Raw genomic sequence first — 17,566 nt, forward strand, 5'->3', positions numbered from 1 at the left:
CCAAAAGTCAAGAGAAGACATTATATAACTGTTTTCACAGTCTGAGTCACAGGTCCAGTTCACTGTTTTTGGTGTTTAAAATAATTGGTATTCCCCTTTAACTGCACCGCATACACCTCTTCCTGTTTTTCAGTTGGTTAATATTACTATGTGTGTGTGTGAGCAGGTTACCGTATCCCAGTATGTTTATTCCTGTTGTTTATGCATGTCTACAGTTAAAATACATGTCTGATTTCAATACAGTTAAAGAAATATAAAGAAGAAATTGGCTGTTGTAGATTTGATCAGCTTCTATGCAGAATAAAACTTTAGCTGTGGAACTGAATGAGAAAACCATCTGTTCACTGCAAAGTTTGGCTCTACCTCTAACTGGACTTTGGGAGTATGGATATGCAGATAACGACAAATAGGCAAGTGGCTGTGGTTGTTTGGCGGCAAATTTAGGGGAACTAAGATGTAGTCAAATGAGTTAGAATGTGCTGAAAGCACATATGAAGAATCAGAATGAACAGGAAATATGGACTGACAGAGGAAGAGGAGTAAAAGAAAGACTCAGAGTCAGAACGAAGCAGAAGCACTGGCATGCAATCGGCTGCAGAAGAAGAGGGGAAATTCCACGTCAGTGTCTGTGTTTCGCAGAGAGCCCAGATCTTTGGAGGCGTTGCTAATGTTTCTCCTATTGAGCCAGAGCAGCATCAGTCACCATGTTTCTTCATTATGAGTCAAGAAAAACTCTGTTTGGAGGTCAGAGTGACCTGCTGCTTCCATTGATCAGTAGTCAAACAGATTGCTCAGCTCATCTGAAACGCATACTGTATGTGTTCTGGCGGGGCTGCTTCCACAGTTGGAAATAGATCTTGTTCCATCTCTAATGAATGATGGTTGGAAATAGATCAAGGAATGCACTTTCCAGTTGTAGCTAATAATGGTACTGTCTATCAAAACACAACCTTCTCAGAAGAATAGTACTATGACATATACCTTTTGTCTGAAGCACACAACATGTGTTTTGTTTTCTCTGAGCACAGTGGCACATTGCACCAGAATATTGGCTAGGTAAAGAGTTAGCACTGCCGCTAGGGCTCGACCACAGATTGTCACCCAGGGTTTAAGGGCCTGCTGTGCAAATTAGAGGTGACTTATCACCAGCTTTGTATCAAGCAGCAGTAGAAACTGGTCCAGAGAGTGGAGGATGGGGTGGAACAGAAAGACAGGAGTTACAGTTTTACATAGGAGAAACAGTGAGCCGGTACTGCATACATATTTGCAAATGCACCAAAAAAAGAAAGGGGTGCAGGTGTGCAGTCAAACCGGATTCAGCTGCAGTGTGTGGACTTTGTTTTCGTTGCAAGTGAAAATAAATTTCAGAGCATACGTTTAATGTCTTTGATATTCCAAACAGGTACAACTGAATGCACTGTCTCCACAATGAAGCGAGTCACAGAAAATATGCGGGATCAGTCAGAAAAGTTGGCATCAGCACATGGCTCAAAATCTGTAAATATTCCTGCAGATGCCAAGGACACTATCTCCATGGCTACCGGATATTGCAGCACCAGGTCCAAAATCAAATTCTTGGAGGCTCCTTTTGCCTCTCTGGTTTTCCTCTATATTCAAGGGTTGTGTTGGCAGAAGCCTTGAGTCAACAACGATACGAGAGTGTAGTCTTGGTTAGTCTTTTTTATTATACGTTGCTGACCTGCAACCAAACTGCACTTGTAGGCATCTTTGTGAAGCTCTGTGTTATCCTGAATGCACTTCAGTTTGATTTAGTGCAGTTCATTGTGTTCTGCTTTTAAAGTGTGGGCAAAAGCTGTGAGTGCAAGGCTCAGCTGAGGTGTACAGGGGGTTGCATGCCACAGTAGAAAGGGAGTATGGAAGAGAGAGAAGGCTATTCCGACAGAAGCCTGAGCCTAATCTGTCACAAACACCCTGTAAATTTATTCCCATAATTCTGTCTTCCGCATCCCATGGTGCATTCATTGTTTCCATCTGCTTTTTTATCACCTTTATCTTATACGACTATCGCAGCTGTTACTTCTTATGTCCTTCATCATGCTGCACGACCATTCCTTGCTTCTGTGCTTATCCTGTTAACTAATTTAAATTCTTTTCATCTTCTTTATTTTCTCACTGTGCTTTCCCGCTGTTTCCTTTCGTCCCTCTCTCCTCAGCTTCACTGGATAGGCAAGGGCAGTGTTGCTGTAACTGAACGAGTACTTCCTGGTGTTGTTTCGCGGGTGGGGGGGTGTGGCCAGCCTTTAGCTCAGAGGAGAGGGAGGGAGAGGGGACTGCAGGGTCTGTATGCTCAGTACAATTCAGGGATCCCTCCTCCCGTTCGTCTTCCTCCTCCTCCTCTTCCTCCTCCACAGCTGTTGCTACTGCCACCCAGTGAGCACCACTTTCCTCGGGCTCCAGACAGACGATCCAGAGGCTGGGGAGTCAGTAGAAACATAGCCGAGCCTGTCTCAGCACAGTTCAGCACAGCTCAGCACAGCAGAGCGCAGCTCAGCCACTTCAAGAGACAAGGGAGGGGAGACACAGCCAGTGCTGCAACGCATACACACACGCACACACACATACACACACACACACGCACACTCGATCATACAGACAAACACTCCTCCTCCCTCTCTCTCTCTCTCTCTCTCTCTCTCTCTCACTCTCTCTCTCACTCTGGTGCTCGGCTCCACACAGCTCTTCCACTCATTCGCTGCTGATTCACTCGCTCACTCGCTTGCCTCTCTTCTGCCAGTTGCTCTGCCTTGCTGCGCTCTGCCTGCCTGCCTGAGAATGGTCCAGCCGGTGCCTGGGGGTCTGCTGTCGCAGCCTGTCTGAACACTTGCATAAACACAGAGTCAATCGACAGGCGGAAGCGCACATACACACACACATACTGGAGAGCAATGTGAGAGGTAAGAGCTTGGTTTATAGCCCTCCTCCTTGTTTCATTGGTTTATCTAGATCTTTCCTCCTGTGTGTGCTGCAGTCTTCACTTTCCAAAGTAAGCGTCCATGCATTGGAGCATAGGTAGGGATACAGGGATTGTTTGCCTTAGTGGCCGCCGCGTGCCTGTGTATATATGTTCAGTAGGTGGGCCACAGGGTTAACGTCTATTGGTTATCTCTTGTTTTACAGATAAAGGCACACACACAAATACACACACACACACAGTAAGAGTAAGACACATTCTTGGCTCAAAGCAGACGGTCACACAATAGCCACTTCCTGAGGGTAGCGCTAGTTAGCAAGAAAATTTGCTGGTGTGTGTGCGTGTGCGTGTGTGTTTGGAGGTCCGTGGTTGTTCCAGGAAGCAGTGGAGAGGATCAATAGATCGCCCACTCAGCTTTCATTCCCTCCGTCTGACTCAACATTGGACATGTTAGGAGTTATCCTGCAGGGCTTGGTTAACAAGAGGAATGGTAAAATTTGATTCTATCTTCTATATTCCTCTTCCCTTCCTTGCTGCGTCAGCCTAAAGGGGGAAGCATGGTATTGCATGTGCGTATGTGTGTTTCGACGTGTGTGTGCACTGTGTAAGGCAAACTCCCGCCCCACTCCATGTAAATTATGTGGGACATGTGAAGCTGCTGCTACCTTATATGGCGAGCACAGTATTTCAGTACAGTTGGATCTTGCCAAGCATTCTGGGTCGCGGGAGGAGAGAGTGTGTGAGAGGGTGACTCTGTGTGTGTGTGTGTGTGTGTGTGTGTGTGTGTGTGTGTATGTATGTGTGTGACTAAGTGAGTATTTTCATACGTCTGACAGAGGGGGAGTAACTGAGAGAGAGGAAGAAAGTTGAAGGGAGAAGGAAAGAGGGGCAAGAACGAAAAAGAGAGACAGGGAGAAGGAGATTCAGTAAATGGAGGGATTTAACTTATCGATGTTTAAACTGGCATGAAAGTAAGTCGTTTCTGTCTTCGTTAAGGATTTGTTAAGGGAGATGACCTACAACTGTCCAAGGATGTTTTTCTTTCTTTCAGGAGTTAAGGTTGTCTGTGCTAAGGTAAATAGAGTGTTTTCCTATGGTTATTTGTGAATTTCAAATAGAATCATTTTGAAGCTGTATTGCAGTCATTTATTCTTTCCAAAAAGTGTCTGAACAAGAGCTGGACATGATTCTGGTAAAAATACACACTGAAGGCAAAAGCCATAGCTTTAAACTCTCGCCTTCCTTCCCTCCTCTCCCCTCTTTACCCCTCTCCTCACCACCTCCCTCTCGCCTGTCTTGGTTTCCTCTTGGTGGTGTGTCCGTGGTTGGGACAGTGATGAGGAATGTTGTTGTTGTGACTTAGCTGGATTCAGGGTGGCTCAGACAGTACCAAACACACACAGTATGTTTGTGCACACATGCAAGCATGTGCAATAAAGCCAGATGTATGACAGTTTGCATTGTTGAGTCTTTTGAAAGTGCTCTGGTAGCTGTGGTGCAGGTAGACGTCACTTTCTGCATAGCAGAGGCCTGAGGAATGTGCTGGTGTTGTCAGTGTTGTACAGGTGGTGGCTAATAATATGAAAGGTATTTTTGCTGTGTATTGTTGTATATGTGTTTGATCTCAGGTGCAGATTGCTCTGCATTTATGTGCGTTGCCCATAATCTAGGATCTGCCCTGTGGACAGGATTATATGCATGGCTGAATTTGCACTGGCAGGTTAAGCTTTTATTACACGAGGGCTTCTCTGTATGTTCCTACTGTGTTATGATCACATTTCAGCCCCTCTGAGCAGCAGTTTGACAAGGCTTTGGTTGAGTAATGGCACCTTCTACTTAATGAAATTCCAAAATAAGCAAACGAATTGACACTGTCAGAGACACGTTTGAAATGAACCTGCCCCAATATTTACCTGTTTCAGTTCTTTTCAGGGGGCCAGTGATAATTGTTTGCCAGATATTTCAGCATAGAGGTAACAAGCCCGGCATGTTACTGTATCTGAAATAAACACAACGGTGCTAATAACCAGGGCAAACAGCATGTTGAAGCTGCTGTTTGTGGAGACAGTAATAAATGTCTAATTATTTATTTATTGTTCTGTCCGGAGGTACATGTGTCAACACGAGCCTGGCCTTGTTTTTTCTTCACCCCAGGTGTATCAGCTCCTTCTCACAGCCTTGACATCTTAAACCTACATAACTCTGAAGAAGAGATTGACCGGTATAACATTGAATAACGTACTCCTGTCATATTACTTTCATTTTTTCACTCACTGTTTCAGTATTGGCATGGCCCATCCTTTATGAAAATGATTGACTAAATGAAAGTTATACAGATAACTAGTGCAGGAGATCGAACTGGTCGCAGCCGAGAAATGTTTGCATGTGACATGCTGATAAAGAAGCTCAACATGCTCCGAGCGCAATGTGTTTATGGCATACAAGATTAGACACTGTGGTGTGTGCTCTGAAATGGAGAAGATTCTGTTCTGTATGCAAAGGTATATGTAATAACAAAAGAAACATTTTAACATATAAGCATTTTCCAGATCATTTTAATTACAAAAAACTCCTTCCGTGTGTTTGAAAAAGTCACAGCAACAGTAATGTTAAAATATTTTTTGTCATACACCTAGTGTATATATTTAAGACTGTATGTGTTTTCATTTTTGTCCAAAGAATAACAGGTTGTACTGCCTGTATACATACACACGATGGATGCAACTAAAAGCAAACACAACATGAACAGTGTCTTACAAAGGTCTAAGTCCACCGCGATCTGCCTCAGCAGCTTCAGTTTTATACATCTCTAAACTCAACTGGAGGGAGCACAGTTCCTCTGAACAATATCTCCTCATGTGATATGCCTGTTCAGATTCTCCCACAGGTGTTCAGTTGGGATTTATTCATTTATTTTCTTAATTTTGCTACCTGTCCCTAGATATGGAAATCAGCCCGACCACATCTCAGAGGGTAGACAACATAAATGTGAGCCAGTGAGCCACTCATTAAACCATAAGGCCTGCCATTATCCACATTGTCTGTTGACTTCACCACATCCTTACACACACACACACACACACACACAAAGATGCAGTGTTGCACACAATCAGATATTCACTACAGCTTAAGAACAGTCTGTGCCAGGACACATAGCGGTTTGTGTGTTCGTATAGGTTTGTATTTGTGTGTCTTGTCAGTGTGCGATTGTGTGTGCGCATAGCTCTGTCCATGTATGCTAAACAAGAGATCTAATTGTCTCCAGAGGTTTGCTCTCGGAGGAATCAATGGGCATTGTTTGTTATGTGTTCCTAGCCTAAGACTCACTTTCAGAGCCATGTTATTTAATATGATGACAAATAATCCAGTTAAACTGAATAGCTGAACGGAGATGATGACTTCATGCTGATGACGATGAGGAAGTCGATAACAATACCAAGTATGGTGAGACTCAAATTAGCAAGAAAATGACTTGGAGGTTTTGCAATACCCTGTGCATATGCGTACTCTTTTCATCTATAACCTCTTTTAATAACAAACTAAATTTAAACATGAAGTATAAATAAATTTTGTTTCTTATTAAGGCAATGTGCTGTTGCCCTCATTTTATGCAGTCCTTCCTGGGTGCAATCTCCGAACCAACATGAAAGCTCTCGTCATCAAAAGAAATGCAATTTACACAGAGATATGAGCTTTGGTGGATAGAGCAGCAGCCCACAGCCCCTCAGTCCCTCAGACCAGGAGGCAGTGTGGAGAACATGCTCACATGTTCATATATGCATCAGTGTGTGTGCACATAAAGGTCAGCGAGGGCAGTATTGACATGCTATATTCTGAGCACATGGTGCAGCGGCAGCAAGGCCTGGGGTGTTGCATTTCCTCCAGCGTCCTCCACTGTGACGACCTGTCTCAGCACACTGTCACCCTGACTCCACCTCTGTCAATATGCCGAAACCACTCCTTTTACTGAACAGCAGCAAACCAAAAGAGAATAAAGCCTCTTTCTCTGCAGTCAAAGCTGAAAAGAGGAGCTCAGCCTAAAAGCTACGGTTTGCCGGTTAGGCTCCCTCAGCAGATGTTGCAGTATAACAAGCAGCATTTTCTTTAACTTAATCTGTACTCACATTGCACCAGTTAACCCCAGTGTGCTATTTCTTGTGTGATTATGTAGAATAGAGAATCCAAAAAGTCATGACCTGTAGTGTTAATAGATGCTGAACTAGACTAAGACTCAGTCATTGTTCAGGAAGTCTTAACATAACTGTGAACCACACCCTCGTTCTGCTTGTCTTGAGCAGTTAGTCATGATTGCAACTTCAACACCAGTCCTGGTTAGCAACAGTCATGTTGTTTTGATTGCTTTTCAATCCATTAAGGCATGCCTTAATAACAAAGCACTTCTCCGAGTTTAAGAAAACCTCATGATGTGTCTGAGTGCTATTTGTCACAGTCCACCACACAAATCATTGGCAGGTTTTCTGCATATTTTGTGCTTTCAGCAGAGGTGAAGAGAGGTTTCAACAGCAACTTCGACCCGTTGAGAACAGATTTGTTTTGTGAGTCATAACCAAGAGAAAGTAAAAAACAAGCAGGCTCGCTTTTCATGTCAGAAACTGTTTTTGCTGTTCAGGCATATGCTGGTGTCACATGACCGTGAGCAGATGGAGATGTCCTGATATTGAAGACACACTTCCTCTTCTTGTAGCTACATAATGCTTCTACCACGTGTTCAGAAGGAGGTATAGGAAGCACATGGCCTCTCTCGCGCACTCACTTGCTGTCACCATCATCCCATCCTCCAGTGTGGTTGACCTTGCACCAGCTCGCAAGACCTTGGAGTCTGAGTGATTGCTGCTGAGGATGCTAGAAGAGAAAGCAATGCAGGCCAGACAGTCACATTGAGGGCACAGAGGCATGGATGGAGTTGGGGAGAAAGTAGAGTAGGATCTGCTGGTTAAAACATTATAAATTCTGTGGTTAGACCAGAGAAGTAGATCATATTAAACAGTCATGAAATGGATGCCTTGGAGAGAAAGAGCACTGACAGTTAAAGTGGAATTAGATAGAGGGAGTGGCATACTGACAAGAAAGACCATAGACATGAAGAAATCAATATGGGAAGGACGGCCATGTCCAGACATGATGGATCATAATAAGGTCTCATTATCACATCGTCTCTGTGTCACAGATATGTGCTGTATTAGAGACAATAGGAACAGATTTGGCAGCCAGATAGAATGCAGGGGGTGTCAGCTTTTCATGTATCAAGCCATCATGCTGCCCCTGGCACTCTCAGTTTAAAAAGATTTCTAATTAAGGCTTCTATTTCACCCCATTAGTTCATGTTCAGCTGCGGCTCAAGTTCAGTGTGATGAGTTCAGAGATGATCTTTGCTCTCCTGAACTCATCCTATTACAAAGTATATTTAGGTAGTTAATGTTTGTTGCTGTCAGACTTATCAGACTGAGCTGGAGCAATAAATACATGTAGCGTCAAAATGATATGATATTAAAAATCCAGGTCCTAGTGCATACAGAGCTATAAATAAAATAAAAATAAATAGGAACATTTAATAAAATGTTGTCCGTGAGTTGAGCAGTATCATAACATCCCTTTCCTGTGTGAAAAGTGCATTTCATGGAAGCTAATTTGCTGTGTTTGTATGTGTGCCTGTGTCTGTGGGGGTGCGGCAGTTGTGTTATGATTATGCGCGCACTCCAAAGGTCATTTGAAGCAGTAATGCTACTTTTGCTATCCTAGGGGTCATCCAAGGTGAAACTAAGCAGTTTCCTCTTTCACGCTCTCTTTCCCTGTAACATATATCCACGTTGCTGGGTCATCATGACCCAGGCTGTGCTGCTGCAGAGCTCCGGTGTGGTGCGTTGCGTTGCTGCAGTGCCGTGAAGTTTGCAGCGGTTCATAGCGTTGCTGAAGGTGCACATGTTGTTCTGAGAAAAGTGATTTCTCTAGGCAGGGTGTGGTGACTTTTACTCTGCCTGTGCAACAAGAGCAGAACGGGCCCCCGGGAGCTCAGTCATTCAAACTCCCAGAGAAAACCCCTTACAATGGATTCACCAAAAATAGAACCTACTGGCAACATTGCAAAATTCTCATCAAAAAACCCTTTGCAACCGCCGATCTCTTCTGCATGAATGTTTCTGTGAAAATAATAAAAAATTACGTTATTGCAAGTTCACATCTATGTGCGATCACGGCAGTATTTCTGTGATGATGATGGTGATGTTTGGAAATGCTTCAGGTCATGGAGATTATAATCTGTTTTTTGTGTTCGATTTCAAAAGAAATTCATGAGAAATCAGGTAGTCATAGTCAGTTTGGTCTCTCTCTCTCTCCTCCTTTAGCAGCAGGCAGGTCAGCCTCCTCTTTGCTCCTCCCCCTGCTCTCACCTGGCGCTCAGCCCAGAATGTTGCTGCAACTCTGCTTGCTCTCATTGGTCCCCACTCTCACACCGCTTCACAAGAAGGGAAATGACTAACCTCTTCTCCCTCATGCCCTGCCTCTACTTCCCCTTTGCTTTCACTCTCTTCTTTTCTTTCACCTCTAAACTCATTTGTAATGGCCAGCTCTGCTGTACTTGACTGTAAGTGATACAGGATTCGATCAGATTTTCCTGCGTCGACAGAAGAGGTGGAAAATTGTGAATGGCTGCTTTGTGCATTTGTGTGTGTGTGTGCATGTAGCGTGGTGTGGTGTGGCGTGATGAGCGTGTGTGCGCACACCGTGTGTGTTCAGAGTGCAGGGTGGGTGAAAGTTTTATTTGTTTTAGCTGACACCCCTGCATTTCTGACATTTTTACATATTCTTCATTCCCACAGCTGCATAGTTTAGAATGCTGCAGGTCAGAACCTCCTATGAAAGAGAAACAAAAAGAGAAAATAAACCTGAAAGTTTTTTCTTTGGATGTTTGTCCTCACTAATCTTTCTTTCTGTCTTTCTCTCCTTTCTGTCTATCTTTCTCCCCCCCAGAGGAAGTGCCTTCCCTGATGTCTGCTGCAGCTTTGACCTGCTTCTACAGCTGAAGCTCCACCCTCCCGCCTCCGCCTCGCTCGCTTGCTGCCACAGTTAACACAAGTACAAGGACAGAGACCACGTCCTCCTTGCGACCTGCGCTCCTACCTGCTCGTCCATCCACCACCACCACTACCATTCACTCCTTGCAGCCGGGCTCCAGCCACAGCTCTCCTCTCCAGACGCCTCCTGCTGCTCTGTACCAGCTGACCTGCCTTACCACAGCAGTCCAACACACCACCAGACCCACGCAGCATCTCACCCACCTTGCCTTTAACCTTCGCCTTCAACCCTCTAAGCCTCCACTCAGTCCTCAGTGTCTTTAGCCTTCCCGTAGCGGGCTACACCCAGACTATCACCTTTGTTGCCTGCTTCACTGCACCTACCCAGAGGGCTCGCAGTTTGGCCTGTTCAACTGTTTGCCTCCTTGGCTTCTGAATGCTGTAGATGAGACTGTTCTGAAACAGTGAGAGAGAAAAGTCAAGAGTGGCAACTTAGTTGTTAGACCAATTCATCACCTGGATATAAACTTTGTGTTTGAGGATAATTCTAATAACGTTCACAGCAAAACGTCGTCCCGCAACATTTCACTTCGGAAAAGGAGCCCTCTCAATCAATAGGAACTTTATTTTGATTCATTTCAACATTACACACACATATCACAGGCTTTAACAAGAAGTAAACAAACAAAAGACCTTAAAGTTGTGGATTAAAACACTAGAGGTACTTTACTCGCACTTGAACAGATTTCAGCTCGGAGTACCTTTTGCCAGCGTGTTGCCATGGCGCTGAACATGGCACACATCCGCGACACAAAGTGGCTGACACTTGAAGTATGTAGGGAGTTCCAGAGGGGCACGTGCTCACGCTCCGACCAGGAGTGCAAGTTCGCTCATCCGGCCAAGAGCTGTCAGGTGGACAACGGACGGGTCATCGCCTGCTTCGACTCACTCAAGGTAAGAAAGGAGAGGCAGTGAATAGAAAGTTTGGAGGTCAGATCTAATGTCACAGATGTCACAGAGACGGAGCACATTCAGTCTGACAGGAAGTTTGAGGGTATATATGGAGTTACAAACTAGAAATGGCAGATGTCTAGAGTCTACATCATACTAGAGCTCACCATCTGGCCAAGACATGTGCTCTCTCTTTGGTCCCACCTATTTCTGGTCAGGTGACTGCAACATGTGATCATAGGCACAGAGAATAGGAGAAGGCGGGGTGGGTTGGCAGCTTTTTAGATTCAGGAAGCAGAAGTCAGGCATTTGTAACACTGCACCGTGGAATTTTCTAGGACAGGCAGTGTTTTGACTGGTGTTTACTGCCCTTATTTCAAACAGGAGTCATTTAGGAGTCAGTGGCATTTCCGACCGATTACCCTGTACAGAAACATTGTTGCACGAATTTACGACGCCAGCACAGTCCCGTGTGGAAGTGATAAACACTCCCGCATGCAGGCTTTTGAATGGGAAAACACAGACGAATAGGCTGTCACATGTACAGACTCATATGGATGCCCTGAGCGCAACTCGTCTCAGCAGCTAAAGAAGAACGAGGTGATAGTGTCATCATGTACTTCTCACTCAGTCAAACCACTTCCTATGCAGAGGCCTGGGGGCAGTTAGAGGGCGGTTGTCTGTCTCTGTGTCTCTAAATGTGTGTGTTTGTGTGTGTGTGTGTTGGGGGCATATTTGGGGCACTGTATGCAGTAATTTTCCATTTTTAGGCAGCAGCAGGAAAGCAAAAAAAAACCCAAACACCTTTTTTCTTTCTCTCTCTCTCTCTCTCTCTTTCACAATCTGTGTTTTTATCGGAGCACAAGATCTCTAGAGATGGGCGGACCTCAACCCAAAGTTTGCAGCACTGACACACACCCACACAATTTAGGCTGTGTGGGTTTTTCTTCTGTTCGTATGCTGCCCCTGTCGATAACATTGGTGACTCGTGATCATTGGCCGTGTGTGAGCAGGGCAGGGTTGGGATGAGGACAACATGTGTCAGTGGACTTGCAGAACACTGTTTATAGCCAGATGTGGACAGAGAAACATTGTCAAGCCTAAGTTGAACTCTTCCTCACAATGCTCTAATGCCTGTGTGTGTGTGTGTGTGTGTGTGTGGTCCACACGCATGATTGTCAAAATTAGAAGTTAAATTAACTTTAAATTATCTTGAGTCCTATTTTTATAGTTTTGACCGTCATTCCTTTAGTGGGGAAACTGCAACTTAATAAAGATGGAGAAAGAAGCATAAGAAGTTACAGAAAATACAGGTTTTAAACAAACTCCCAAGGAGACCAAATTTGTTTGCAAGAGAAAATAATAAAGGTAAAATAGTCACCCAACTGTCTCTTGTAAACATCCATAACAGTTTACACATCCACTTCCTGGTTCAGGTTCCATATAGCTGTCAAACATGGTCATGTGTTTGATATGTTTGAAGTGATACCGCCGTGTTTCCAGATCTCAGAAATTAGTTGGGTGAGTAAATGTTATAATAACCAAAGTAAATAGTGGCCAAACTACAAAAATAAGACCCAAGCTGTAAAATCCAGCAGTAATGTGACAACTACAACAACATGAGACACAAATGTTCTCCTGGCTATCTGGACATTGTGGACCACATGTAGACAAGCAGTGGTGGTATTTGGTTCCTTGACTTAAGTAAAAGTACTACATTGAAAAGCACATTGAAAATATTCCACTACAAGTCCTGCATTTAAAAGTTTTACTTCCTTAAGTAACCACTTAATTAAATCCATAATTTTTTCAGAAAAATTCATATTCAAAACTTGGCAAAATGTGCTTTTTTTTACTGTAGGCAGTGTAGGAGAAATTTTAGCTGTCAGAGAATTAAAGTGGAGTAGGAAGTACAATATTTGACTCTGAAGTTTAGTGGATTAGACGTACAAAACTGCATAATAATGAAATGTTGAAGTACCTTAAATCTGTACTTATGTACAGTACTTGAGTTAATGTTCTTAGTGACATTCCAACACTGCAAACAACACAGTAGAGGTTTTTTCTACAGATAGAAGGATAGTAAATGAACTTTTAAATTGTCATCCATGCTAAGGTATAAGTCAGCTGCTGGAAAGGAGTAGCTGGCAGATAGTTGGAGGCCACTGAAGGGAACCATCTTAGTAGTTTTGACTCATTTTCCACTCGGGCTTGTGTATTAAGGAGATGGGTTATACTTTTTTTTAAATCTTTGCCCCATTTTTTTCCAGTGGTAATGAAAAACAGAGCAGGGCTCTAAAAACCCACAGTGGAAACAGTGGGAGAAAGCAGGAGAGAGAGAGAGAGAACAAAGAGGATGGGGCAGTGCTGAAGAAATATTCATGGGGTGGCTGAATTATATACATGCTGATTTCATTGCACTCAGTCACACAAATCAATAGGCCTTAGAAAAGCTACCAAATGAAGACATTTTAACTCAAAAACGTTACATTATTATGGCACGGGTGAAGTATTGAATAGAAACAGAAATCGATCTACTCTTTTATTTCTGGCTCTTTAGACTTATTTCACTTAGCCTAAAATGAGTGGTGATGATTATGTGAGTGGTAGTGCTTTTTAAACTCGGTGCTTTTGTGTGTTTTCCTAGCAGAACCGGTGTGAAAGTCATCTCTCATCTCTTGCTGCATTCACATGCATTTGTACATGAGTGTTTTGCTCTTGTAAATTTCCTACTAGTCACAAGTTATGAAAACATATATATGTTTTTTATTTAGAATGTCCAAAACTGTAGTGGAGCTACCCTTAAAAAAATGATAAATCACCCCCTGTGATGGAGGAAATCAGAAACAAAGGCACTTGATTCATTAACTGCATGAATTCACCGTAAGCCATGACCTAAAATACATATATAGTTTCTGACACATTCACCACATTGTTCAGGGTTTCCTCTTGCACAAACCCAGAAACCCACACACTGAAAAATCGTACGTCCCACTTCACTTTCATAGGTGGAGCGGTTGAAATAGGACAAGCTCTCAATTTAGTTGTGTTACATGAAGCCACATTGCTCCCCATTACTAGTTTCTTTGCACCCCCTACACACACACACAGAGACACACATATATATACATATACACATGCTGCACCCTCTTGGACACATGTGCGCACACTTTCTACCCATGAGAGAGGATCGGCCTTCTTCTTGAGAGGTGTATAATTAGAACAGGTCTCACATGATCACCAGTGCATAGCTGAGCAGGTCACACCCAAACCCAGTCATTTCCCCCAGCAGCCTCTCTTTCTCTCTCTCTCTCTGGCCTCCTTCTTACATGGCACACACTCACATAGAAAAGCAGACACACACATGCACGTACAGACGCAGACCCTTGCGCAGAAAAAGCATGTGTCCTGCACTAAACCACGCTTGCAGAGTCCATGCTGTGCAAATTAGAGCAGGGAATGTATTCGTACCAGAAATAGCAGAGACGGTTAAATCGCAATTTTTCATGGGAAGCAGTTCATGGTTGTTATCAAATGTGGATGATGTACCCTGAAGCAAGAAAAATCAGTCAGTAGCAAGTTTTCATCTAGGCCACAGAATTAAAACTAAGTTATGGTCTGTGTGTGTGTGTGTGTGTGTGTGTGTGCGTGTGTGTGTGTGTGTGTGCGGGCGCCCATGTGAGTATGTAGGCCCTGTCTGTTGCTCGTGCATCTGCTTGGTGCAGTACAGACAGCTCGGCTATGTCGAAGCGGGGTAAATATTTGGAGAAGGATAATGGCTGCCAGAACTCTGATTTAAAGTCAGTTTTGTAACTTTGTCTATTAATGGTTAACTACTGAACAGACAGGTTAGGTTCTAAATCTGTACAAACGATTCATATTCACGGCTAAACATTTAGGTCTGCTCTATATCTTGAGGAGACAGGTGGAAAAGTGTGATGCAGCATGTGCCCCTTTGAGCTGCACTGACAAAACGTCCAAGGCGGGAGAGTTAAGGTATGTGATATGCTGAGGAAGTAACCTGCTTTTAACCTTTAGTGGTTAATGCAACACTAAAGCATTTCTAATCAGATTGGAGGATGATAATCAGCTCAGGTTGCAGAAGCGAGCTTATACTGGAGTCTGAAATCATATAAGTTACTCTCCAGAGTAAATGAACAGTAACACTGCAGCTCCACTACACCCACACAGAGGTTAACTGCCAGTTTATTGCAAGTACCGTTCCATCCTATTTGATTGCGAGCGTCTTCTAGTCCATTTCTCCTTCACTTCTTCTTTCTCTTCCTCTGTTACTTGTTTTCATTCACCTCACTTTCATCTCCCGAGCTCCTTCTGCTTGATTTCCCGCTCAGGCTGGTTTTTGCCTCATTTAGCTCAGGCCGCACCCTTCCCTGGACAGGATGGTTCACATTTCACCCTGGTAACCCCCCCCCCCCCCCCCACACACACACACACACACCAGCACACACACTCATACTTATACACACCCACATATAGTCACATACACATAAACCTGTGTGTTAGCCGTGACCTTGTGTGAACCCAAATGGAGAAGCGGTTCCTTCTTTATCCCCCCATACTGCTGCCCATGTCATAAAAAGGAGTGGTAACTGTCTAGCATGGGTAACAGTTTGAAGTTTGAACACACACACACACACACACACTCATACACACAGCATAAACCTTGTACTTTGTCTACCTGCCAGCCTGACACACCCACTGTCATCATGTCTGAGTTCTCAGAAAAAGAGACAAAGTGTGCTCGCCTGCACGTGTGTGTGTGTGTGTGTGTTTAATCTGTATTAGTAGTGCTGTTGCAGTGGGTTTCTTTGTGTTGCCACACTGTTCTGAGCCAAGATTACATTCCTGCAGAGCAGAGGGCGGGTAAATACCTCTTATTTATCTCTCTCTGTCTCTATCACACTCTTGCTGTCTGTGTCTCTATCTGTCTCTCCTCTTATTTTGCTGTCCATATTTTGACAGCGTGTTTACGTTCAGTGGTTAGATAGAACAGGTCAGGTTAAACACACACAGACACACACACACACACACACACACATATACACTGAGAAATGGTTGACCAGACAGACGTGAGGTAAATATTAGCGTGTTTTTTCTCTTATGATTTCAAACAATTTAATTTAAGCAGCTAATCTCTGGGCTGTAAAATCAACATGTCATGCTCTTTAATTGTGTGTAGGCATATAATGTTGAGTTCAGGGGGATATTGAGTATTTGACATTGCTGTCACACACTATGCAGTGCATTAAAAGACTCTGTACACTGTACGTGGCCACATGCGGTTGCCATTTCAGTGGCCAGTGATAATGAAAACAAGAGCAAAAACAGCACAACTAAGTGTTTCATTTAGCTCCACAGAGGGTTGTCTTTATCCTAGCTTAAAACTTGTGTTCAAATTTGTGCTGTTACAGAATGCCTTTTGGTAGCACAGTCTTTAATGTTCTAATAGATCAGAGAGAGACTGATCTCACGTGTTAAATTATCTACAGTTTATTTGACATAAACAGATCAAACTTCCTCCTTGGATGCTGTCTTAGTAGACCTGTGTTACATTCAGACACAAATACACTGTTTATCTGCCTGACAGCAACAGATGGGCATGTGATTCTCACATTGCTTGCTTCGTTTGGTTCTCGCCAGAACTTATAAGCCCAAGGAAAACATTGGGAGGCAAAGGAAATGGGACACCTGTGCACAGTGCTATAATGTTATAGTCTGACCAAGGCAAATATGTTTTCAGGATGAAAGCTTCGTCACACATGTGATCAGATGGGTTGGTTTTCAGCAGTGTGCTAATCTCTAGTCAGCCTACCGCAATGATTCCTTAATTCAGACAGAAACTATTTCTTGCATCCACACGGGTTTCTCTCCTCTGCAGTGGACGCATGGTATCTCCATCCTAATTGGATTTTTAATGGGGTATCTGTGGGCGCATCCGCAATGAAAAATTCTCTCCCTTAAATTAACAAGGCTAGGATTCAGTCACCCGTAGGATTCATCTTTTACTAGCGGAGAGTTGTTAAATATCACAGTGCCGTCCTGTGCCCAGCCTTCTCTGCAGCTGATTAGAACGAGAAGGTTTCATTAGATAAGAGCTGACTCACATTACAGGGGCTTTTTTTTTTTGGTAAGTGGGATCTTCTATGTGTTTGTGTCATCGTGTTTTTTTTTTTCCTTTTTCTTGCTGGAGAGATTTGTGGTTGGACCAGCATAATCCAGATCCACACACGCACACTTTCAGACTCAGAGAGATTCTTTGGTCTGCTCATCTCATGGTGTGTGCATCTTTGTCAGATCAGTGCAGCCGTGCGTCTTCTCTGTGAGCTTATGTGATGGAAGATCAGCGACAAAGGCCTGTCTTTTCTTCTCAGTGTCAGCCGTCACTGTCCCTCCATCACACTGAGCCCCTTTATGACACCACTGATACAATGATTACTTCTCTAGCCCCTCTCTCTCTCTTTCTCTCTCTCGCTCTCTCCATCTCTCTGTCTGTTGTGAACATACAGACATACGATGAAACCTCACATAGCCTGAGGGTTTGTTTGCTTCATCAGTTATCAATTACATCGCATTTTGAATTAAAAGTCATGTGTTTTTCTAACAGGTACTGGTGATGTCACTTGGTTTGCAT

General features: G+C 43.7%; 1 protein-coding gene across 27 annotated transcripts in view; it reads left to right on the forward strand.

The window, feature by feature from the left end:
- LOC124069224 (muscleblind-like protein 1) overlaps positions 1–17,566 on the forward strand; it is a 40,185-nt gene that overhangs the window by 1,441 nt on the left and 21,178 nt on the right. For 7 of the 27 annotated variants that reach the window (XM_046408119.1, XM_046408126.1, XM_046408129.1 and 4 more), the window contains exons 1-2: positions 2,675–2,915; positions 9,920–10,917. In XM_046408119.1, the coding sequence (XP_046264075.1) occupies positions 10,744–10,917 (174 nt within the window). In that variant the 5' untranslated portion in view covers positions 2,675–2,915; positions 9,920–10,743. The other 20 variants (XM_046408138.1, XM_046408136.1, XM_046408141.1 and 17 more) reach the window with 11 other exon arrangements.

The sequence above is a fragment of the Scatophagus argus genome, chromosome 13 (assembly GCF_020382885.2).
Source record: "Scatophagus argus isolate fScaArg1 chromosome 13, fScaArg1.pri, whole genome shotgun sequence".
Classification (NCBI taxonomy): domain Eukaryota; kingdom Metazoa; phylum Chordata; class Actinopteri; family Scatophagidae; genus Scatophagus; species Scatophagus argus.